Source organism: Colias eurytheme, chromosome 25 (genome assembly GCF_061535395.1).
Source record: "Colias eurytheme isolate Ceu_HAF_F1 chromosome 25, ilColEury1 Martin Lab GWU primary, whole genome shotgun sequence".
NCBI lineage: Eukaryota > Metazoa > Arthropoda > Insecta > Lepidoptera > Pieridae > Colias > Colias eurytheme.
In genome coordinates, this window is record NC_143004.1 from 8,496,830 (window position 1) to 8,522,980 (window position 26,151).

Consider the following 26,151-nt stretch of genomic DNA (forward strand, 5'->3'; position numbering starts at 1 on the left):
GGAGTATAAAACAAGTACTAATTAACAAAATAAACCGACAATGAAGCTTTTGTCGTTTGTAAGCCCTGGAAGAAGGCTTGGAAGCTGATTCGACGCTGTTTCCTTGTGATTGATATCAAATATTTTAGCTCTCTACCTTTATCTAAAGCTATAGAACCGATTTTGATGAAACTTACATTGATGAGTAGGTGCATATCCAACATAAGTAAAAATAAATCATTTCAATATGACTTATAGTTTTTGAGTAAATTTGGCTCACGTGTTCAGTTGTTACAGCCTAATATTATCTAAATACTGTGTAATTACATATTATCCTGATACATGCATATTGCATATACATCGAATCGATAAATTCCTTCTTTGAAATCGATTAAAAAAATAAATGTGTTTTTAACTAGATGATGAAATTTGGAACAGAAAATCTATAAAATTAAAGCGACACTAAAAAGTGATGTGAATATCTATTAGGTTTTATATCGTCAATTCGAAGTTCATTGGTTTATCAAGTCGGTAAATCTTTAGTTAGCTCTTCAAAATTCAATTAATACATGTAAATAAATAATTTTAAAAGAAAATGATGCAAGTACATCAATCACAGGTGCACTGATAAAGTTTTACGAGCGAGTCGTCTTATTTCAATGTTCGTTACTTTTGTATTTCTGATTCATTGATTGGTACAGGGCCAAACTTGACTTTATTAATTAATAATTTTGTTATTTATTTTGTTTGCTGCATTTGGAATAATAATAGATGCTATTTTTAATATGGGATCCATCATAATTTGAGGTAATTTATTGATTTTTTTTGTAACATTTTTTCCAAAATAAGATGATGACTGTTTTTCACTTTCGCTGTATGCTATAGTGATTTTTTTAGGATTAAGTGTAGTAATTCTAATATTTTTCCGTGGAAATAAAAACTCTCCAAGAATTTAGATTCAAGATTTCAGCTGATAGAGCAATTATTTAGCATTTTTATAGTTACCAGTATATAAAAAAAAAATCGTTAGAAACACCTTTCGCATTTAAACTCAGTGGTAACTTAATTCATATAATAATTATATTTTGAAAACAAAACTGAAATTCACATAATACATATCTGTACTCTTACAAAAAGTCTACCAAGATTTTCATACAAAGTCCCATATAAACCCAACCGAGCGTGGTATTGTCACATAGTTGGTTTTCACCATGAATGTGGGTCTGGTGCTTGCTATCTTGGTGCTCCTTGCCTTCGTGGGGACCCCTGTGATTGCAGGTAAGAATTGTACTTATATTATCATAATTAAATATTTAGGTTCTATTAATTATATCCTAGAAAAATGGCTTGGAAAATGAAAGATTCAGGAATGAGGTTCTTATTTCAATCATTAGCATTAGCACTTTAGCAGCCACATTCGTTCGAAAATCAGCTCGTAAATTGAATATCATCCATGTTATTTATATAGTATTGAATAGATCCTCGATAAAGCTATAGTATTCTGAATAATTAAACAACCTTTTAGATAAGAGCTTTAGTTTTACCTTGAAAAAGTAAAACAACTGAACAATGTGTAGACTTGTAGATGCGCTGTGATTACTTAAAATGTGGTGATGATGTTATAGTTGTACTGCTGCAATAGTTATTCCTTGTAAAATGATAAATAATTATTGTACATTAGATTTCAAAGTGATTTATAGTCATTATATACGTCCTAAACTTAAAAATGTTTCTAGACTTCTTTTACAATCCCAATCCTCCAAAAATAGAAGAGTTAGAGGACAGAGGTCTCAAATGTGTCCCTGGTCGTACCATTATCAAAATAGTACAAAAACCAAATATAACTCATTATGAAACTGAAGAAGAGGGTGAATTCAGACGCAGTCACATGAACTTCGAAGCTAAAGATGAAAATTGTGAAATTTGCGTGTGTTCTGTGGAAGGAAAAGACGAGTATTGTTCTAAAAGACCAGCCAGAAATATCAATGAATGTATGAAATTGGCTTCTTTGAGAGAAGAGATGGAGAAAAATCTGCCTTATTCACACGATAGAGCCTTGGCGTATAGAATTAGGCGAGGTTGGTGCTGTATGGGCCAGTGCAGTTGATAGGTTCACAAGAATAGTCAATTCTTTTGGTGAATGTTTCGTGGTACGGGACTGCAATAAAATATCACTTATAGCGTCATATTTTATACGTCATCTATACTAATATTATAAAGGGGAAAGGTTTGTATGTATGTATGTATGCTTTTCACGCATAAACTACTGGACCGATTTTGATGAAATTTGGCACAGATATTCTTTAGACCCTGAGAAAGAACATAGGCTACCTTTTATTGCGAAGTATGTACCAAGGGCGAAGCCGGGGCGGACCGCTAGTAGCGAATAATTACACAATTCTAAGCGTCATAGTTTATACGGTTTCAAGGCTGCTAGGCTGCTATTTTAATAGGATTTTCACAATTACTTACAAGTTATTTTCATGTCATATTTGTTATCACCACAGATTATATCTGGCATAGAGATGAGATACCATACGAGGCGAAATCGAAGTGTCTCCGAGGCACGTCCTACTACAGTAACAGTCTCAACGCGAATGATACCGATATAGACGTAGCCAGCGAGATAGAGTCCCTCCTAGACTACGATAATATCGATGTCTGCTTCTTCTGCGTCTGTTCTGTTGACGCCAAAGCCGCTAGTTGCATCAACCGAGATCCCTGGTTCTGTGAATACTACAGAATCATTAAGGAACCAGACGCAATGAGGCATAGATACAAACAAATGTTCCAACAAGACCGACCCGCGTATTTTAGGCAACTTTCGTACAGATTGCGGCGGACCATGGACGATTCTATGTTTGAGTTGATAGATAAGGGTATGATAAGGTTTCTAGGTGTTTGGTTAATACGACAATATCTCCAATTGAATATTTGGTTAAAACAAAACGAATTTAGTCTTGCTTTCTTTTCTAGATTGTTAGGGATAGGAATTTCTGACCATTTAATCGTAGAAACTTCTCTCAACCTCCTGTTGCCAATCTTGCGTTCCAAATTCTTTTAAATTTAATTTTTTTCTTTATGTTTGGTGTTTAAATGTAAGATTGGTTGCAGGAGGTGACACGTTATGCTGTAATCATCCGAATGGTCATCGGAGGAACCTCCACGCTCAAGTGCGGAACAAGATACGACAGTTGAGAAGAAAAGTGCCGAAAGAAAATATTCTAGCCGGCAGTCCGACAGGGGACTACGTTGACTTTATCGTTAATAATGATTAGAATTTACGCGAATTACTTATTTATGTGATTTAAGATGTGTTTGTCGTGTAACTCGCTGTTTTAGCTTTTTAGGAATGCTAGAAATTGTAAAAAACTCACAGGCGTAATGAAATAATTAGTAAATATTTTGGGAAATGAAAATAGGATCTCAAAGCAATAAATTTTTGACTCACCATTTTTTTTATCATTGCATGGAAAATGTTTTCTAAATTATATTTCTGTATTTAAAAAAAAAGTCCTGCGCCTTTGTTATTTCCGTAACGTTTTGTGATTTATCATTTGTCTTTTTGTTTGTTAGCGATTTAGCGAGATATTGATCGTTTTATATTTTTTTATCGTTTTGAAATAAATCGTATAAAACTAATTTTGTTTTGTTTTAATTACAATTGGAGATATTGTTAGGGCTTGCACATGCCGCACTGTGATTATCTGCACGTTTTTGATATTAATTTTAAAAATCTATTCAACTGCACTGGCCCTTCTTTGGATTTCCATATTTTAATTTATTATTAAGTTTAATCCTTAAAATTTATTAATAACGTCATGATTGTTATCAACTTTTGACCGTTTTATATAACGCCGTTAAATAACATAATATTATAATGTAGATACCTCTTATTTAAAAATAATATTGTAGATACTTTATTAAGCTGTGGGGTGGGTGTTCCACTGTTGGTATACTAAGCTCAAAGGAGGTTATAGTTTTGCATACGCTGAGTACGTAAAAAATACTTATAAAATTCCAGACACAGTTTTTTTTCAAATAGATGAATTACTAAAACTCTATGTGTTCACCCATAACATTAAGCAACCTGCCCAGCTTTGCCACCAGCACGTGAAATATCGTTTAAGATTATGTTTTCATAGAAAAAATGCTCACATTAGCGAAGCGGTATATGCCGGCTGCGCGAAGCTAGAGATGAAAACATGGATTTTCAGGAAAAATTTAGCAAAAATTTTTTGATGTTATTTTGTTGTTTAAGAATTTTTTACGTGATCAGTGTATGCAAAAGTACAAGTTCCTTCGCGCTTAGTATACCAATAGTGGGACACCCTGTATAAATACTGTAAATTCAAATTTAAAGTAATATTTATGCAGGTTATAATATAGAAAAAAAGTCCACAAAATGTTCTTTATTCTTTCTTTCTGCAAATAAGCGAATTTTGAATTTAAGTAAATGCTTTTTTTTGTGTGGGCAATAGCGACTCTTTTTATATAAAAAACAATAAAATTTACTTTTTTAGTGGGAGATAAAAATGATGATTCAAAATGTGTACCATTCGTGTCGGAGTACTCAGATTGTACAGATGGTAAGTTTTTTATTATTTATATTGAAAAGCAATGTCTATTGTAAAAAAAAGGTTTCCACTAAATACTTTCTTAAATGAAATATGAAAATATTTTAATTTAGAAATGAAGTTAATGAAAAGGCAGTCGTAGTGATATTTTTTATTTAGCAAAATACATTTAAATATGCCTTCGCACTACTAGAAATCGAATAAAACGGCTCAAAATTAACTTGAATGAAATACAGCCGTATTAAATATAGGTCCTGTTGCACTTTCAACAAACTAGCAGATTATTGAGAAATTCCAAACCCTGAAACCAAAATAATGTTTCAGCAAACATGTGCACTGGATGCACCAAATGTCACTGTACAGAGGCAGGCGAGTGGTCATGTAAGGACGTCATCTCATGCCCTGATGATGATGATGGTGAAGACAACAGCATCAACGGTGACAGCGTCTATAGTGCTATCGATGTTTTGATGTCTGGTACGTATTTGTGTTTAGAAAAATGTTGTACTAGTAACTTGTACAGAATTTTTTGAACTGACAAAAATAATGTTTCTTTCTAAAAATTTATTAAGATCATAATACTTCGTCGCCCTATATTATTTACTAGATTTCCGCCCGCGGCTTTGCCCGCGTTTTCAAAGAAAAACTCTCATAATTCCCGTTCCTGTATGAATTTCCGGAATAAAAAGTAGCATATGTCTTATTCTGGGTTTTCAGCTACCTACATACCAAATTTCATTGTAATCTGTTCAGTAGTTTTTATGTGAAAGAGTAACAAACATCCATCCTCACAAACTGTGTTTACTAGCGTGTCTATAATATTAATAGAAGTAATATAAACAATTAAGTATCTTATGGAAGTTAAAGTTGTGCAAAAAAATCCATTAATAAACGTAATAAAATATTTTATTTTGTAGAGGTGAAAAAAAGAGAACAAAAGAAAAATACTAAACAACGATTAGTGCCTCTTCCTCCGGGACCCGAAGAAGATGTTTTATTAGGTAAAAATAAAAGCATTTCTCAATATATTATTTTCTAAAAATGTCGTCGATTTCAATAATTGAAACTGTATCAAAATAATACATTTATTTCTTCCAGGTTATTTAATTGCTGTAAAAGAAAAGCACTGACGCACTTTTTTATTAAATAAAGCACAAAGCACTGTTTATTTGGCATTTTATTTTATTTTAAGGTAAGTTGTTTACAAAAAACGTAAACAGTAGACTTGTTAACGTATTCTTAAAGTTGCAGATAAAAATCGTTATGAGGAAGATTTCGACGCGTATTTGGCCCGTGAAAAAAGATCAATAGGTCAAAATAAGCCAGAACATAACGGCACAGTCAAATTCTACAATACTATTGATGAAATTAATGAAGGTAATTTTATAGAAATAGTCATATTTATATAATAAAAATACAATTCGTTAAACAAATTATATTCTATTCACAGATACTCTGAAGAATTCAAATAAATCTGGTACTATAGAAGTTCAAAAAATTAATCCTAACGTCAAAATATCACGACGAAAAGGGATAATCGAAGGAATAAATAAAACAGAATTGAGCTCATTACACATTGAGTTTAACACGCCTCAAGATTATGAACATCAATTTGCTGAAAATAAAATTGACTCTTTCCCACATGATGAAAAATCATTAGCACTTGATAAAGAGAAGCAGAGCATTATTGGAAATTATTCTCAAAAAGACAAAGATAAAAACTTATCGAAAATAGTTGTTAATGAGCTAACTAAAGGCAATGAAGTTATAGGTGATAAAAATGTCATCCCCGTATCTAATATAACATTTACACCAGAAAATGACACGTTAACAGCAATGGCTTTTATTGCGGGAAATTTATTAAACAAACTCTGGAATATGGATAAAGAATCCAGTGATTCATTTGAAACTGAAACTTTGAAACACGAGAAAATAAACGACTTGTTAGAACTATTTAAAGAACCACTCAATTTAAGACAAGAAACGTTTCTTAAAAATGCATTAGAAAAACTGTCTCATACTCTGAATAATAATAAAAATGTGAACAACATTTCGATCTGCCAAACAATTGAGGTTAAAAATTTGCACCATGAAGTCAATAATACACAGGACATAGTTTCTCTGAACAAAGGTAAATGTAATAAGACTATAAAAGAGTCAGAAAACGTTAAAACAGCTAAAAATGTTACATCTAATGTTGTACAGAAATTGACAGATGTATTAAATTTGATACAAAAGTTTGAATATACACAAAAAGCTCTGAACAACTTAAAAGGTCATTCTTCTATTAAAACTGACCCAGAAGAAGATGTATCCCCAGATACAAGTAAATTTGATATGTTCGCAAATGTATTAGAAAAGATAACAAAATTGTTATTGCCTACGAAAAAATCTAATAGAATACATAGAAAAATGAAACAATTAAATCAATTGGCCAATGACGAGAACATGAAAGATAATTTAAAAGGAAATGGAAACACGAATTTAGCAAACTTGACAGTTACAGCTAAAGACAAAATTGTTTTGGATTATGTGAATCATATTCAGAATAATCCTCAGTGTTTATTAAATCAGATCGCACACGAATCATCAAATCCGTCGATAAATCTTAAAGGTGAAATAATCGACACTCTGACTGAATTTTTAAAAATAAAATCTTTTATTGACCTATCGAAACTAATAGAACCAGAAAAGTATACCACCACTACTACTACCTCAACTACACCCCAATCGACAACGACAACAAAAAAGCTTGAGTTTTTAAGACAATCAGAACAACAAGAACCGAAAAAGCTCGCTTCTGCTAAAGAAAGGCTAAAACTACACTTACAATCTATAATTAATGACTTAGCAGAGTTACAAAAGGAACGTGGTACTAAGAATAATACAAATTTCAACATTACTGATATATTACCTTGCATAAGTCACATATTGAATGATAACCAGCAGGAACATTCAACTACTAAAAAGCCTTCCCCTTTAGAAAATATGGAAAATTTAATGGAGGCTTTAACATTAGAATTTAAGTCTATTCCGTTGTCAAGAAGAAGTGCATCGAGTGATGCAATAAGGCCCACTTCAGCTAAAGTATGGAGACGTGTTATAACAAATATTAATCATTTGCAAAAGCAAAACAGACGTTTTGATTTCGAAGAACAAAAGTCCTATGATGATTTGAAAAAGATGATAGACAATATAGAAAAATTAAGTAATACGTATAAAAATTTTGCATTGTTGTCCGTCGTACCACCACACAAAAAGCGTATGCTGTTGAAAACTCTGGAAGCAGACGTAGCACGTCATAAAAACGTTTTAGAAAACATCCAAATATCGTATGATGTTGTTGAAAATGTACCTACCGAGAATCAGAAAGAAATTATTGAATTCATTGACAATACAGCTACAAATATTAAATTGAGCAATAATGTTATTGCTAATTTGAATAAGGCTAATCCTAAACGCCAGGTCAAATTATTAAATACAAGCTTTACTGTAAATGAGATATCAAATAAAAGGCAAAGGAAAAGTAATTTAAAAATACCAAGCGATGTTACTAAATCTTCAAACTCGAACATTCTAAAAAATGTTAATAAAGATTTTAAACTATCACGAGAACAAATAATAAATCAACTTATTTCTAATCGAATTCAATTGTATCTGAAAGTAAAAGAAGAAGAAGGTGTTGAATCAGACGATATTAATTACAATATTGGGAAAAGATCTTTAATTTCTCTACGGCGTGGTAACAGCAGCCTTGCAAGGGAATTGTTTAACATTTTAGTGCAAAATAAAAAGATTGAAGGTCTTAATCAGACTAGGAGAATGAGTAAGTATTGATAAAAATAAACATTATCAATTTAGTCATTACTAGCAATCCGCCCCGGCTTCGCCCGTGGTACATATTTCGCAATAAAAGGTAGCCTATGTTCTTTCTCAGGGTCTAAAGATTATCTGTAAAAAATCGGTCCAGTAGTTTATGCGTGAAAACCATACATACATACATACATTCCCAACAAACCTTTCCCCTTTATAATATTAGTATAGATAGTATAGATTTAGTCAATTGAAAAGTTTTCTATCCCAATCAGATCCTAAATGGCCTTAAACTTTACTGTGAAATTATTTGTTATGATTGAAATAAGGAGCCTTTTTTTAAAAAATTGTACACTCTCTGTGAACAAAGTCATCCATATCCTAAAGCTGCTTTTTAGTGGTAGGTACCCAAATCAAACATCCAAGAGAAAAACATAAAATTAATACTTTGTTGCAATTGCAGATTCACATAAAATAGCGGGAAGGAAAGATTTAAAAGGTACTTTTCTTTACGCGCTAAAAGAACCATTACTGAAAATTCGAGATCCTAGAGAAAATATTCGAGAAAAACAGCAAGATCTCTTATTTGCTAAATGATAAGGATGTATTTGTAATTTTATACTTTTATAATAAACTTTTTGATTAGAAAACTGGTTGTTTTATTTCAAAATACCTGTGTAAATTATTATGTAACTGAATTTTAACACGTCGCGTTACTGCAGATAGTCCTATACTTTTTCATTTCTATTCATATTACAATTGTAACTATTCAGTCCTATTTCAGTTGATGTAACTAAACTTTGTCGACTTTTAAATAGATAGTGAACAATTAAAAAAATCTATGTACTTTTGTGGGTTAAATTTTTGCATTTTATTTGTGGGCTCTGTCCGTGCGTCGCTGTTTTTTTTTGTAGTATAAATGGTGCATCATGTAACTAACGCGACTTTACGGATTCTCTAGAATAATAATTTAACACCACCTCTTTTCGGTACCATAACTTTTTTACTGATTGAACAAAATATGTCATCGAACTAAGTCATCGAAATCCGAAAGATCTTAAACTTAGTCTTGACTCTTGTCTAACTTAGAGTGTCAAACTTCGTCCATGATGTATTTGGGAAATGAAATATCAAAATACCTACACAAGAAATATTGTACTTTATTGAAATTAAATTGAAATGCTTCACACTTAATGATGTTTTATTTGATTCTTCTGCCTTATTTTCACGGTTGTCATGCTTAGCTTTTTATCAGGCATTTTGCTCGTCTTATGACCTGAAAACAGATGCAACATTATATCAATAAAAACGTGTATCATCAAGATTAATAAAAAAAATATAATCAGAGTCAAACTGAAAAAAGCTCGTTTTTTGGTTGTAGGTTGCTATTTTACTAGTGATCTATTTTTTTCTATCATTATACAGACTAAAGTACTTACTCCTATGTTTTTTCACACGACGTGTTACATTTCTGGTTCCATTCTTATGTCTTCTCTTGGAATCTACGGCTGGCTTGACCTTCTTATGTAGGTATCCTGGTATTATATTTTTAACACGATTCATAAAATTTTGGAATCCATTTGGTGACCTTTTGATTCTTGGTACAATGTTTAAATTGTCCTGCCATCTATATATTGGTTCTTCATACTTTGAAAGCTTTTTCTTTGTAATATCATCGAGCTGCTTCTGAGCAATTTTCTTGATCATGTCTGGTGTGGCCTTCTTCTTCTTTAACATTCCACGAATCCCTTGTTTAGATTTCTTCAACAATCTTTTCACTTTTTGGAGAAATCCGTGATTTTTCTTTTTACGATTTGGACTTGGAGAAATCTTTTTAAAAGGTTTGTTGGCTATTTTGTTGATTCGTTTTATATCATTTTGTATTTTTATCAAATTCTCCATGACTTTCTTTTCGCTGTAACCGTCTTTTATCAAAGACATTCGTCGTCTTTCAGCAAATCCACGTAAAATTAAAACGTCTTTGAGAGTATCTATATCGCCTGATAATTCTAAATGAAATAATTTCATTTTATAAAGCCTTTCTGATGGAATACAATTATTTATATCAGCCATTCTATTTTGCCAGTTTCTACCGATTTCTCTCAAATTATTAGCCAAATTGTATTCATCGTTCAGTTTTGAATGTACACCAACAAGTTCGTCAGTATATAATTGATTTATTATACGCTTTATTAATTTCATTACATTTTTCGACAATAAAGAGAGAATATTGCCCTGCGGTGTGCCTTTATCTAATAATTCCAGTATATTGTTCAATAATAAAATTGGATTAGTTATTCTAGGTTTATCGCTGTTAAAACGTCGTCTAAAGTTATTGTCTGTAATATTTTTGTTACTTTTTACGTTATTCTTTCCAGGCAGATTTTTAACATAGTGTCTCAATGCCCTAATGAGATATCTTAATTCATGGGCGATATTTGATGATTTTGGTAATCTTTGTATTACAGCAATGTCTCGTATAACTTCTCCAATATCTTTTTTTAATTTCAGTTGATACTTTTCTAAAAGACTGCGGTTATCAATTCTAAGGATGTTACTTAAATTTGCATCATTTGTTTTATCAATTTTAAAAATGATAAAGCGAAGATCAGTGTTTTGAATTTTGCTACTATTGGTTATATTCGATACTTCAAAACCAACGTATGCATTGATTGAATCCAACAGATTGTCTCGTATATTAATAAGTTCACTTAACTCTTCTTGTTTTTCTTTTATTATATTCTCCAGAGGATAAAAACTATTCCCAGTTATATTTTTGATGAATATTGTGATGTTATTCGTATTATTTCTTCCAATATGCGTATGAAATGCTTCTCTTTTTGTTATATTATGAGGCATTATAATGTGAGTTAACAGTTCATTTTGCTTCTTCAAATAATCAGATAATAACTCATAGGCATTTATTGGTAATTCTAAAATAAAATTATCTTAAATGATTTTGTATGAATATTATTAAGTAAAAATGAATAAATTATAGGTTTACCAGCTTTGTACGAACCTTCATTAGGTTCAACGACACAAGAAGCATTATCAAGTATTGATGTAATGGCATCTGTAGTTTTGGTTACATTTTCAAGCATATTGAAAAAATCTTTATAATCAGATAAATTATGCCCCTGAATATGACCAATAGTTGTTTTATTTATTTTTTCATCCAGAGTGTCATTTCCTTCTTCATCAGTGTGAACATCATAACCAATGTCTATTAAAAATTGTTCAAAGTTAAATATCTCAGAATCAATTGTATTTGTGCGCTTTGTTGTTTCTAAAAAAATAATATAATGTGTGATATAAATTTTTTGGTGTGTAAAAGAATATGTGATATTTTGCTAAATGAAACTCAAAAATATATTATAAAGCTTATTTACTTACTATCAATTGCAACATATTCTGTCTCATTGTTAATATCCTCAAAATCAAACGGACTTATCCCATACATCCATTTTGAAATATCTTCGTAATTTCTCAAATTTTCTTCAAAGTCAGGAGATCTTTTTCTTCTTCTTACTAACACCTTCTCTTCTAGAAAATTTTAAACATATAATTAATTAATTTTAAGAATTAGAAAATTAGGGCTAAAATATTTAGTCAGCTGTATTAAATGTTAAATTGAGATCTATCCACTAAAGATTTTATGCACAACGTTAATAATGCACTGTTATAAACAATTATTTTATTAATAAATTATATTTCCGCCCGCGGCTTCACTCGCGTTTTCAAAAGAAAACCCGCATAGTTCTCGTTCCAGTGGGACTTCTGTGATTAAAGCCTTAAATTCTTCTGGGTCTTTAGTTACCTACATACCAAATTTCACATTTCATTGCAATCGATTTTCGTGAAAGAGTAACAAACATCTATCCATCCTCATAAACTTTTACATTTATAATATTAGTAGGATAATAGGATGACCTACTAAAACATTGATAACAGTCATCACATACTTATTTGATATCAGAAAAACCTTTCCCTATATTTGAAATTGTATTGTAAGAAACCAAGGTGAGACCTCTGATTTAAAACTCATTAAATTAATATATCGCTTTGTTTCATCAATATTCATCCCGCAACCACTCTCTGTTCGCTTTTATTTTATTGGTCAATAATTTACTCAGAAAAGACAGTCCTCGTCACAAACATACTACAAGTAACCTTAACAATTTATTTTAAGACAATTTGGCGCCAAAAACAATGTCTTATAATTTGGGATGAAAATTTACAATTCACTTCAGAAGTTTAGTTTATTTTAATGAATAATTAAGTACTTAAATTAATTTTAGTTTTTCAATAATACGGGGTCTATCATAATCGTTGCAGGCTACTCAATAATTATTATTTAAAGGTTATGGAAATATGTTTTGGTGCAGTATATAATTTTAACTTATTGATTTATCGATCGATTCATTGATTGAAGTTGCTTGTTTGTCTCATCAATCAATCAGTTCAATATTTGCATAATACATTAGTTAGTTATCTTGAATTATGGATATAAGTGTAACTGGACCTTCCAACAGATTCTCCATAGCAATAACCAGGGTTTGATGGTCCACCACCAGTTCCGGATCAGGTCTACACTTCTGCAACTGGCTGCAGTTCCATCTACCCATCATATCGCAGTGGCAGACTGTGCAGCCGACGCATATGTTTTCTGCAATGAAATTATTCGTTTTAAAAGATATAATTGCATGTGTTTATTTATGGTAGAGCATTTTATGGATGTCATTGCTGAAGTGTATTGTTTTTTTTTGGTGGAGAATGTTAAAGAAAATGTGCACTTTTTTATAGAATCTATCGATTTTCTTGGACGTAAATCTAGTATGTATACAATTACAGTAGGATACTCTTTTACAGAGTAAAACATGTTCAGCTTACAAGCTTTTTTAATTTGAGGTGAAACACATCTTATACGAAAATATTTTAAATTTTATTCACAAAAGCATGCATGAAATAAACATACGTACCTATACATTTTCAAATTTTTCTCCTTTTAGTGTGGTCGGGTAAAATTTAATACACTTCTTAATAAAATAAAGTTACTTACCGATAGAGCAGTCAGAATATTGCGAGACAAACGGCACACAATCCTTGAATATTGGTGGTATGGAAGCTTAAACAATTTATTTTCTCTATTATATTTATATTTTACTAGCTGATCTACGCAGTTTTGTCGGCTCTTGAAAGGAAAATTATTTCCCGCTTTTGGAATATTTTTCTATGCTCCGTTCCTATTTTAAATTCATGTGACACTATCAGATTACGATAGAAAAATAAACAACAACTATGCTAAAGTATTTAAGTTTGAAGTATTTTATTACATTATTTCATAAGGTATTTTAATTTATTTAGTTATTATCTTACCGATATCAACATAATCATATAACATTCCATCAATGACTCTCATTTTCGGGTCATCCTGAGTGACGTCATCAGGATACAAAATGTTCTTAAGTTTACCATAATATTCACTCCTGGAATTGTCTGTGAAATACGGAATATATTTGTTGACAAGCGCGATGGATACTGCAAAGAAAAAGTACATAATTTATAGAAATAAAGGAAAGCTATGTTCATCTGTGAATATTTACGGTGTTCGATCAGATAGAAGTATGTCTTATTTTTAGTACTTAGTATATTCGATGTTATAGCGATAATGGCAATACACATTCACTAAAAATTTCAAATGTCTTACTATGACCTGAAAATTGTAATTGGATTTTAGACTTTGAACATCGTCAACGTCGAAATAAATCATATCATTAATAAGTTATTAATAAAAAGAGTGAATGTTTAAAATTCTAAATTTCAAAATTATGAATCCGATCTCAAATAGCCACCAACAAATAAGTATTGAAGCGCCTCTAGTGGTAATTTGTGAAACTTATATTGCAATAAATGATTTGATTTGATACAATCAATTATTATTCAGTTAACATTTTTTGTTTATAAAAGTTCAGATATGGCTTGGAGCTTTGAGGCTTGCGCATGTAAAAATAATCTTAATTTTCATTTTCCTTGCCAAAATAGTACCAGTTATAGTACCCTCTTTTTCACATAGTTGGTAAAAATGAAACGCATTTAACACATACCGGAGGTAGCACATAGCACGAGGAGGACGGACGCGCGCATCGCAGGAACAATGGATCGCGTTTCGCAATGTGTTTACAGCTTGTGGAATGGGGTGGACTCAAATGTAGAAGAAATTTTGATTGGCTTACAGTTATTTCTTTTTTAAAGCAGAGATATTAGATTGAAATACATGTAAGGCCTTATTGTTAGAAAACTATCTCCTCTATACCACTAAAATATACTAAACAACAATTTACTAGAGAGCCGGTAACGAAAGCCTTCTTTTACGCTAAACCAACTAAATCTCAAAGGAATGTAAGGGCATGTAGAAGATCTACAGTTTATAACGGATTGTAACGTTACCAATCTTAATATACATAAATAAATCTCGTGTCACAATGTTTGTCCTCAATGGACTCCTAAACCACTGAACCGATTATAATAAAATTCGCACACCATGTGCAGTTCGATCCAACTTGAGAGATAGGATAGTTTAAACATGTAGGTACCACGGGCGAAGCCGGGGCGGACCACTAGTAGTTTATAAGTTACAACTATTCTGGGGAACTCATTTTAATAATTTAATTTAATTTGACGACAATCTCTATCGTCTGTCTGTAGTCTTCAATCCTTTAATTTAAACGCCATATTATACGCATTTCTTGGTTCTATCTCACCTCTAATAAGCATTTTTGTAACACAATTACCAAAGAAAGTCCCGCTCTGTGGCGAAACGTGTAAAATTGCAATGTTTACAAACAGAGCAGCCGTGTTACAGTTGCACTTACCGATATCAGTACTTCACCATGTTGCTTCTACTGCTCTTGTTTCAGCAGGCAACGGCGGGTGAGATTATTGTATTACATTATGTTGTAATTATTTTAGATTAATGTCTTTTTGGATATTTAAAACATTTTTGATTAACGATTATTCTATTTGATAGAACGATCTTGTTAGAGTACTAAAATTAACATGTTTTAAGAGCCGCTTTATTAGATACTAGCGGTCCGGCCCGGCTTCGCCCGTGGTACATATTTCGCAATAAAAGGTAGCCTATGTTCTTCCTCAGGGTCTAAAGATTATCTGTGCCAAATTTCATCAAAATCGGTCCAGTAGTTTACGCCTGAAAACCATACATACATACATACATACATACAAACCTTTCCTCTTTATAATATTAGTATAGATATAAACTCTTTGTAGCGTTACAGGACTAAATTTTAATGAAGATTAAGTTAAATGTATATAAAATGTATAAATAAACCAGAAATATAGTTCAATCTCGTAGCATTTGATAAATCTGGGTAAAAATCAAAGAATTATGATTTTGTTCATCTTTTGTTTACTTAAATCTTTGATTTAAAACTCCATTTCTTCTCAGATTTACCGCAAGCCTCCAGCATCATAAAGAACATCACATCCTGTCCCGACGTCGGCTACTTCTTCCAGCGGGAAGTGGTCCCAAATGCGATAGACCTTGGACCTTGTCTGCTCTGCTTCTGCAGGGACCAATCTGCTGTGTGCTGGAGACGGGAGAGGAGCCGCTGTGATACCAGTAGTTATAAGCATTATGGTATAAGGTATAGATATTTTTTGACCGCCTCCTTGGTACAGTGATTGACGCGTGCGTGTAGAACCGAGGGGTCCTGGGTTCGATTCCCAGTGGAGACGAAAAAAAAAGTCTCAGTCTGGCAGGACATAGAAGGCTGATCACCTACTTGTCCCTAAAGAATATCGATCAGTGAAACAGATGCAGTATGACAAATGCATCTGCCCCTTACCCCACTTGGGGACACAGGACTTCACTTTTATAGATATTTTATAGTCTAATGCCAGTCACTTTTTGAAGAATATAGGAAACTCACAAGTATAGGACTATATTTGTTACTGTTTTTACTGCATGAGCGGAAACATATGCAGGTATTTGTAAGTTTGTTTTTCTTACTGGCTCGCTTTGGAGAGCGTCATTTTAATTATGAATTGAAACAGACAATTTAAAAACTTCTTTGGAGATGGTTTATTAGTAAATAGTCGTTTCCAGGAATTTCAGAATTATGGCATCGAACACGTGATACAAACTAAAAATTACCAATTTAATGCGAATTTTTAAGTTTAGTTTTATTTACGTATTCTTCATTCATTCAGTGATAATTTATAATTTTTTGTGTCAAACATAATTTCTTAAACTTTTCTTTACTATATTCGGAAAACAGTGTCAGATTTTACATAATATTGTTGAAACTTGGTTGAAACCTTGGTTGAAACAAAAGCTCTACATTTCTTTGACACGTGTGTTTGTATCATTTTATTGTGAGTGAATAACATCCTCTTTTGACTAATTGTTGAATTAAACTAAATACTATCAAGTTACGTTATACTTACACACAATTTTGCAATTAAAAATCGACTGTAAAAATTTCCAATTTAGTTTCTATAATAATTAAAGCAAAGTCTCAATGATGACTGCATCTATCTTTGTTTAGATTTAACAACAATAATTTTGGTCATTCATAGTAACAATACTAGTTTAGTCATCATGTTTGATAGTGTCACCTTGTTGTTCAACCATCATACAACAGATGAATGGCCCGACGAATTCTAAACTATGTTATCGTGATAGGTTCCTATATTTACAGGAAAAGACGTTGTTACCTAGAGGTCCTGATTCGATCTGGCAATTAAATACGACTTTCTACTGAGAAAGAAGTATTATAGTAGACTAGACTAGACTAGACTTAATTCTTTTTTTAATATTAAGACGAACCTCAATCGCCGGTACAGCCTGAAAATCAGCGCTGCTTTTGTGCAGCATTTTGCTGAGGCTGTCTCCGTTTGCCTAATTTTAAGATATTTTATAATGTGTTTGGCTGTGTTTTTTTTGGCAATAAATTTCTTTTCTTTCTTTTCTTTCTTTCTTTTATATTGTCAAGTTTTACTTTTTGCTTTTACAGGAATCGCGAACATAATGTAGGTAACAAACTATGTTTGTTGAATAACTGGATTCAATTGAACATTTTCAATAAAAAAAAAATATCTCCTTGTAGATTTTAGCTACGGTCTTAAAAAGTAACATTATTTATGTCTTGAATTAATTATGTTTTCTTTACTATAGTGATTTCTTGCAATTTATTTTTGTTTACAGAGAAACGAGAGTCAAGCGAAGTCCTGCTTTCACTGACATTTTCTTCCGAGATGCTGCAAGAGACAGTAAGTATTCATTTTTTGTTAATTTTCTCAGTTTTTTAAATCCTCGATCTTAGACTAAGGTCATTGAAACTAGTTGAATATATTTATTATTCATATTTAAGTTTTAATCTTGAACTTTATTTCAAGAAAAAATACGAGTTATTGTTTATTAGAAGCCTACCTTATGTTAAAATATTTGAAAGCCTAAAATGAAACAAACTACATTCTCATACATTTTAAATAAAATTCTTAGAAATACATAAGGTTGAATGCATTAAATTGGACTACGTAATTCATTACGAAATGTTGCCTTTTGGCATGGCGATAAAAAAATACGGTCTATGACATAATTCTATTTGTGTTTTATGGTGTCCAATTTAGTTTTATTTACTCGAGTTTACTTAATACGTACTTAGTTTGTTAACTTGTTAGGTATCTAAAAGAACTTGTATGATAATCTCTACAAAAATTTCAAGTTGACGTTAAAATATATCTTTTTTGGGTTTGAAATTAATTACAATTTACGATGCACAGTTTAACATAAGAAATACGCTTATTTGCCTCTGTCGGTTTTACTTATAATTAAACTTCTTTAGGCGCGTTAAGAGTAAAATTACAAGGTCGCGTCATGGCAATACCGACACGTCATGGAGTAAGGCGATGATTTCGGTATCTTTGAATCTTGCAAATAAGTTTCACTTGTGACACGTGTGCTCGGCACACAAGCTCATTTTTGAAACCTACCTATACATTAACGTTATATATTGCTAATTCGATCACGTTATGATTTCGGATACATTACATATGTCCTTGTAAACGCAAATTAAGTTGTTTCGCAGTTCATTGGTGCCAAGTGCCGGTATCCCTTCCTGGATATGTCCAATAATAATTATAATTATGTTAGCATTGAAATGTTCAGGAATGTTACATTTTTGTACTTTCGACCGCCTCTAATAACTATAGTCTCTTACAACTTTAGGTTATCGTGTAAAACTGAGTTCTAGGTTCAATTCCCGTTGGTGAAAATAAAAAAAATAGACTGGCTTCAATGAAAATAATCTGTGACTTTTTAAATACACATTCAGACATAATTAAATAGAGCATTTGACTTTTGATTGTGTATAAAAAATTATAATTGTAGTGATGTATTTGATTTTTTCAAAATGCCTAGTACTACAAGGATTTTAATTTTTAGTACATAGGTATTAAATATTAATATATATCAATATCGATATTTGCTATTATATTTGCTATTATATATTGCTCTTATATTTGCTATTATACAATATTTGCTATTATAATATATTGCTATTATATCAATATTTTTTCAGTTTTCGACAAGCGAATTTCGGAACAATGCAAGCCATATGAGTCGAGTTTCAGTGAAGGATGTCCGCCAGGTGAAAATTTATAAATATTTCATACGGTTTTGTTACGCATAACATTGAATGAGTTCTTGAATTTGTTTTAATCCCATAAAGAGTAGGTCCATATTACTATTGAAATATGAAATTTGCGAAAAGGTAGGCATCATAAATTAACAACTTGCAGCCTCTAGCCGGTAGGTACTATAGCTACATATTGATATTATTTTGAATTATTCTCTTTTAATAATATAAATAGATAAGATTTAAATTTAAACCAGTCAAAGCTTTTTTTTGCGTAGTAGATAATATATAGATAGTATTAAGCATACTATGTTTTTTTTGCAGCGGATTGGTGCATTGGCTGCACAGTGTGTGACTGTGACGCAAATGGCCGATGGGATTGTCATATATTGAGTTTCTGTCCCAATAGTAAGTATTTAATAAACTGTAATATTACAATTTACCTAAAATAATTAAGAATTAATTTATTGTTATTAATTCGGACAATCTCACGGGTCAGCCAGAACCCTATTATAGTTACTATAATAATGTAGATAATCTCTAATTTAAAAAAAAATATCGAGTATATTCACAAAGAAACTTTGAATCTTGATTAGGTACATCAGTTGGTAAGCTGGGAAACTTGTTTGCAACAAGCTACCACAATAATAATATTATGAAATCATATTATGGTCATGAGAATGCAGATTTCTTTCATAATATGTATAATATTTCGGTAAATCATGGAAGAACTGTTTTTCATCTATTAATATTCATCTAATCCTCCTTGATTTAGCAAAGACACTGATATATTGGCTCTTGTCAGTATGTGTGATGTTATAAAACGTGATATTTTTTACAGAAAAAGGCAATAAACAAGAAACCAAGCAGAAAGCACCATCAAGAAAAAGGATTGTCAAGAGGAATGATAAAGGTATCGGGAAAACGGGTTGGACGAAAAAGGCACCGAATGTGAAAAGCACCAAACCTCTTAAGAAACCTAAAAAACAATATAAACCACCATCTAAAAAGCCTCCCGTAAAGAAACCAAACGCAAGAAAAAATAATACGAAAACTAATAAAACCAAGAAAATGCCTTCTCTTAATAAAACACAAAGAAAACCGAAAAAGCCAATAAATACTAAACCTGCTAACAAAAAGTTTATGAATAAAAAGCCGTCTCCACAAGAATTATCTAAAAAATCCTATCGAAGCGCTCTACAGAATGTGAAACATAAAAATGATACATATAAGTTAGCGGAGGCCATCGTTAAAAGAGTTATGTCTAAAGTGGACAAAATAATGTCTGATAATAAAATGAAAAATCAAAATGCAGCTAAAGGTAAAGTAGTTCAAAAACGTTCAATGCAAAAACATTATCATAAGAAGCCAACGCAAGCAAAGTCTAAAAATGCTAAGCAAAAGAAGACTGTGAAGAAAGTGAATAAAAAGCCGTGGAATAAGAAAGTAACATTGAAAAAGCAAACAGGGAAGCCAACTAAGGGAAAGAGACAAAAGAGGAGCGTTACACTATCGGATAATATCTACAATATTGATGGTAAACTTTTTTGTAAATATTCTTATTTTTTTAACACAAGGCCAGCTTTAAAATATGCAGATGATGTGTATGTATAGTAAAAACCATACTCTACAATATACTTCTTATGAACATTATTTTGAATATATCATACTAGCTTTCCGCCCGCGGCTTCGCCCGCGTTTTCAAAGAAAAACCCGTTCCCGTAGGATTTCCGGGATAAAACCTATCCTATGTCCTTTCTCGGGTATCAAAATATCTCTATACCAAATTTCATGCAAATTGGTTCAGTAGTTAAGGCGTGATTGAGTAACAGACAGACAGACAGAGTTACTTTCGCATTTATAATATTAGTATGGATTATGCTTGTAAGATGCTGTCTTCATATCAATTGCTACAATGTTAGAAATGCTATTTACGCCTCAGTTTTAATATTCTTTTTAATTTTTATTTCAGTGCCTACACCAGCGCCTAATGAATCCAACAACTTCACAGAAATAAAATTAATGGAAGAAATGCATCTTAATTCAACCACACTATCTTCTCAACCAATAAATTATTACAGATATGAAATCAATACCGATGAAAAAACATTAAATAGTACCAGAAGTACTACATACGATGGTAATGAGATTATAGAAGATAATAATACTGATGTACGGATAAATTTTAACGATGTAACATGTACAAAAGGTAATAATAACACTAGAATTGCCATGCATTTGATAAAATCCTTAGCTTCAACGTATAACAAAACTTATTATGATGGATGGGAAGATCACAATGAAATATTAACAAAACAACAAATGAAACATTCAAAATATACAAATCAGGAATTCATTGATAAATCCCAGAACATCGCTAAGAAAATTAATTCAACATCTTATTGTAGATTTAAAAAGATTTTTAAAGACTTTTTCTTCGCTCTACATTCAAATAATACCGAAGAAATTAAAGCAAAAGTAAAGAAAATCAATATTATGTCCGTGTTGAAAAATTTGATGAAAACTATTTTCGATAAAAATAAAAGTAGAAGCAAGAAATACATAAAAGCACCGTCACAACAAAAAAATATTCTTAATGCACTATGTAAAAACTTCGGTGCATGCCATCCCAATTTAAAAGATAAAACATTGAAAACAAAATTGAAACATTTAAAACAAGAGACTTATGATATCCTAAAGATTGTTAGAAGTATAAAAGGGTTGTTATATTTATTGAATAACAACAATAATGTAACTTTAAATACACGACAAAAGAATGATGTTGAGAAATTAAAGGCCATTTTAAGGGAACATTACTTGACAGATCCCTCTCTTTATAATGTAACGGAGACGCAACGCGTCCAAGTTAATTATATAAAGCAAAACGCTCAGGAATTTGTAAAGTCACTTGAAAAGTTTGCCTTAACACTGAGTGATGTCCTGAATATAATAGAAATGCAAAGTAAGTCTAAGAATAAAAATTATATTCGGTCATCAAGATGTACCAAAAATTTAACAAAACACGACAGTGTTCCAACCACTGATGATAAAATAAATAGATTAAAGAAATTGTTATTGAGTTATAATTTAGTTCAGAATAGGTTCATGTCCAAAATGTATAATGCTTTATTAAGTTTACAAGGTAACGTGAACAGCACAGATATCAAACCAAAAGAAACAAAAGGTAATAATAATTCTTCTCTCGATGCTTATTCTGAAAGAGTTATTAAAAATCTAAGAAAGCTTAAGAATTTAAGCCAGAGATTGAATCCTAAGAAACGGTTTAAAAGGGAAGCAATGGGAGATGAAGACGCTATTGAATATTTGTTAATGCTCATGGAATATTTACTGAAGCAGAATAAGCCTGTAGATGCGACCCCAGGTAAGAGTTTTATTATACAATTTATAATTATAAATATATTTTTAAATAATATTAATAGGAACAGATTATTTCTTGATCAACATTATATTCTGAATTCGAAGTTTATTAATGTCCTTTTTTGTTTCCAGTAAATGATGGAATTGATTTATTGTTAGAAGCCATCAAAAATGCACCTGATATAAAACCTATAAGACACAATGTTGTTAAATTTAAACCTGTGCGACCAAGTCCTACGCGAACTACGGAGTCGTTAGAAAACGATTCGAGAACTTTAAATACGGTTGAAAATAAAATCATGAATGGCGATGACAATCTCTTGACGGCAATTGAATCATTTGGAGAAGGTCATGAGGAAAGTATGAAATTTATTAAGATTGACAAGCATGTTACACCTGCTTATGATTCAAATGTAAACATTCATAATGCAAGGAAATTTAATGTAAAAGAAGAAGAAACAAGTGACTCGGTTCCTGTATACATAAGCACCAAACAAGATTCAGCGCACAAAGGATATGAATTCGAAGATAAATTAATAAAGAGCAAATACGATATTTACAATGCCGATGCCGAAGAAGAATATGACGGTATTGAGACTTCAACTAAAAAGTCAAACGCAGATGCAATGAAACTTGATGATTATAAAATTCAAATAGAAATAGAAAAAGAAAAGGAAAAGCTTCAAAATAACATTGAAACAGACATAAAAGAAGATAAAGATGAAATCAAAACGACACTTGACACTAATACAAAATACGACAGATATCAAATTAGTCCAAAGCTGGACTGGGTTGAAGATAAAATGGATCAGGATCTCAAAATGTCCTCTCCAGTAACAGAATCAACAACGAAATTAACTACTGAAGCTCGTCGAACACACAAGGCTCGACTTGTTACCCGAACAAGTAAAAAACGCATGGACAAATACGCAAACCCAGTTAGTAGTATGTCTAGTGAAGAAATAGATACGAAAAAGCATAGCAAAAAGAACATAGATGATAGAGTGAAGCCAATGGACCTTTTTAATTCGTTGGATTATAATACAGACAAACTGGAGATCGAGTCGGATTCTAAGGAAGATAAAAATGATGCGTTCTCTGATTTCGTATGAATAAATGTAAATTCTATGAGGACATATTTAATGAGTGATGCAGGTTTGTATAGTAAAGGTAGTCTAATCAAGAGGTCAGGACGAAATAGTAGTTTCTAGTAGGTATTTATAATTCGACCAATGAATTACAAAATTATAAATTTAGCATTGAAAACAAATACTTCTTCCGAGTTAAACAAACCTTAGATTCATGTATTTGAATGTACTTTATTCTAGTGTGTCAAGTGTTAAATAACTTTAAAATACCATGACAAAGATTATTATTATTGTAACTGATAATTAATTTGGGCATAAATAAATGGATTTACTAATAGTTTTAGATATAATTAAAAAACTTTATTCTTGAAAAGCCGTGATAGATTTAATTGCAATTGAAAGCTCAACATAATTCGAAAAGAGCTTAACCAATACAACTGGACGATTTTTAAAACTATTTATTTATCTCATCATTATTTGAATGAAAAATTTAGATAACAATAGTGGCACAATAGTGCCCAGAGTTCTTGTTAGGTTTAGCTCAATATAAATTATAAACTTGTGTTATATTTTAGGTAGTTCACAATATATTATTTGAAGGTTGATAACCTTGTTCTAGAAAATGTACGCAAAATCATTTGCAATCTAAATTGAATAAAACTTGTATCAATGTAGTAAATAACTGTGTTACGTGCAATAAAATAGCAATAAGTGTAAATATTTATATTAAGTTTGTATTCTAAATAAATATTATTAATTTAAATTGCGTTTTTATGTTACCTTATAAAAAACCCATTCTGTCTGCCAGTTTGTTTAAAGCAGTGATTAGTTTATGAAGGAAATAAAGAAAGATAATAGAAGCAATAATAAAAGTAACTTAATATCTTCTTCATAAACACACTTTACAAATTATTATAATTTCAAGTTCGTGAGGAACTTGATGAATTTTAATGAACCGATGCAGACGGTAGAAATAAATTCAAACTCCAACATTTATTAAGCTATTGCATAGCTTCTATCGCGGGCCTTGTATTGAGCGCGGGGACCGAATCGAGAAATTCCGTAACGAAAAAACCTCACGCTCCCCACTCCGACGGGCTAGGAGGTGTGGCTTGAAGGCATGCTATGCAATAGCTTTACCGCGGCAGTCCCCGAGTGCCACACGTCTTTTATTTCTATACTTTTGAAACGTCATATCACATTTTTGATTTTACCATTCAATAATCAGTTTATAACATCAATTAAATTTTATTAATGAATGTATACCTAACTAAAATGCATACCTAATATAAATAGTTAAACAAGATAGAAATTACATAAATCGGTTTTAAACCCGTTAAATTTATTTCCGTGGTCACTAACCACAAACTACATTACCGGAAGCTAATCTTATTAACGAAATGTGATGAAATGGTTATTTATAAAATTCTTTTTAATTAAGTAATCATTGTACTTAAATCGGTCAAGTGTGTGGCGGTACGTGCGGTGAAGGGTTCCGTTGTTACAAGCGAATGTTTCGCATTTAATTTACAATAATTAACCAAATTATATTAATTAATTGTAATATAAAAATTGGCGTTGGTCGGCATGACGAAAAACCGAAAAATTATATGAAATTAATCTATACATATAATAAAATCGTAGGAAAGTCAAAACTGTACATTGAATATTTTTTTAAAAGAATACATAATCCATGATCTATAATCGATATAGAAGCCAAAAACATAGTTTTTAGAATTTTTGTCTGTTTGTCTGTTTGTCTGTTTGTCTGTATGTTTGTCCAGGCTAATCTCGAAAAGTACTGCATAGATTGACTTCAAATTTTGCATGAATATTACTAACAGGTCGGGTGAGGCTTTTTTAAACATATTATCATGCTATCACCTCCGGGGGAGGAGCTGTGAACCTTTTTTTTTCTTACGTATTCCGTGTATTACGACAGCGTACAATCTAAAGACTCATGTTTAAATGTTGGTTTCGGGTAAGCCATGCTATTATCTAGCTTTACACAATAAAAACTATGTCATTTACGTAATTTGGGCAGAGAATCAGTTTAATGAATTTATTAGTATACAAATTTGAAACAGCGCCATCTATGAGATTTCGTAAAAATCAAATCAATTTACATGTTAACACTACTGAACACAATGTTAAAAATTAATAATTTAAATATAATTATGTTATTTATTTATTTAACTCTTTAACCCATATCTTCCCTTCCCTATAAGGTGCGCTTATAATTCGTGTGAATATACTACATTTTTAAAAGTGAGGGTAGATGTTTATTATTTTAAGTCAAACTAGACACCATTACAGTTAATCTAATATTGATTGTGTTCATTGGTTACATTTTTAAAAATCTTCGTGTTTTAAAAATTCGATAACGAGGCGGGACTCGAACCAGCATTCTTTAGTGGTCGAATTTTTTCTATTCTTTATAAATTTATTGTTTATGAATTTATATTTATAAACAATAATACAAAAAGGTTAGTTCGTTGATAATTATTATTCCTTCATCATTTACATGTTGTAAGTAAAAATATACTTTGACTGTTAATACTTTTGTTCAGTATTTACCTGTATGATTATTGCTTGGTAATTAATATATTTTCATGTCGTATACCTAATTAAAAACATAAGTTTGATGTGAAACTAGCT

At 31.2% G+C, this 26,151-nt stretch overlaps 3 protein-coding genes across 3 annotated transcripts; 2 read left to right on the plus strand and 1 right to left on the minus strand.

The window, feature by feature from the left end:
- The first annotated feature begins 1,190 nt into the window (after positions 1-1,190).
- Positions 1,191-8,966, plus strand: LOC149897812 (uncharacterized). The gene is made up of 10 exons (XM_090116544.1): positions 1,191-1,257; positions 1,716-2,057; positions 2,487-2,858; positions 4,503-4,568; positions 4,881-5,033; positions 5,474-5,557; positions 5,802-5,933; positions 6,007-8,003; positions 8,058-8,382; positions 8,833-8,966. The coding sequence occupies exons 1-10, from the start codon at positions 1,191-1,193 to the stop codon at positions 8,964-8,966; spliced, it is 3,672 nt and encodes a 1,223-aa protein (XP_089972670.1).
- A 593-nt stretch (positions 8,967-9,559) lies between these two features.
- On the minus strand, positions 9,560-14,513 carry LOC149897813 (uncharacterized). The gene is made up of 8 exons (XM_090116545.1): positions 14,474-14,513; positions 13,746-13,907; positions 13,429-13,494; positions 12,892-13,035; positions 11,763-11,912; positions 11,374-11,655; positions 9,809-11,302; positions 9,560-9,645 (listed from the first exon to the last, which is right to left on the minus strand). Exons 1-8 carry the CDS (start codon positions 14,511-14,513, stop codon positions 9,560-9,562), a joined length of 2,424 nt encoding a protein of 807 aa, XP_089972671.1.
- A 746-nt stretch (positions 14,514-15,259) lies between these two features.
- Positions 15,260-23,517, plus strand: LOC149897814 (uncharacterized). Its single transcript, XM_090116546.1, has 8 exons — positions 15,260-15,299; positions 15,835-16,033; positions 17,596-17,660; positions 18,971-19,039; positions 19,352-19,435; positions 19,869-20,564; positions 21,000-22,409; positions 22,538-23,517. The coding sequence occupies exons 1-8, from the start codon at positions 15,260-15,262 to the stop codon at positions 23,515-23,517; spliced, it is 3,543 nt and encodes a 1,180-aa protein (XP_089972672.1).
- The last annotated feature ends 2,634 nt before the right edge of the window (positions 23,518-26,151 follow it).

Excerpts from the sequence above, each read along its gene's own strand:
- LOC149897812 (XM_090116544.1), top strand. The coding sequence starts at position 1,191 with ATGAATGTGGGTCTGGTGCTTGCTATCTTGGTGCTCCTTGCCTTCGTG. Across the intron at positions 4,569-4,880 it reads GTACTCAGATTGTACAGATG|CAAACATGTGCACTGGATGC; the intron begins GTAAGTTTTTTA and ends ATAATGTTTCAG. Across the intron at positions 5,558-5,801 it reads CGAAGAAGATGTTTTATTAG|TTGCAGATAAAAATCGTTAT; the intron begins GTAAAAATAAAA and ends GTATTCTTAAAG.
- LOC149897813 (XM_090116545.1), bottom strand. The coding sequence starts at position 14,513 with ATGCGCGCGTCCGTCCTCCTCGTGCTATGTGCTACCTCCG. Across the intron at positions 13,495-13,745 it reads ATATGATTATGTTGATATCG|CTTCCATACCACCAATATTC; the intron begins GTAAGATAATAA and ends AAATTGTTTAAG. Across the intron at positions 11,913-12,891 it reads TATGGAGAATCTGTTGGAAG|AAGAGAAGGTGTTAGTAAGA; the intron begins GTCCAGTTACAC and ends AAAATTTTCTAG.
- LOC149897814 (XM_090116546.1), top strand. The coding sequence starts at position 15,260 with ATGTTGCTTCTACTGCTCTTGTTTCAGCAGGCAACGGCGG. Across the intron at positions 16,034-17,595 it reads TATAAGCATTATGGTATAAG|AGAAACGAGAGTCAAGCGAA; the intron begins GTATAGATATTT and ends TTTTGTTTACAG. Across the intron at positions 19,436-19,868 it reads ATTGAGTTTCTGTCCCAATA|AAAAAGGCAATAAACAAGAA; the intron begins GTAAGTATTTAA and ends TATTTTTTACAG.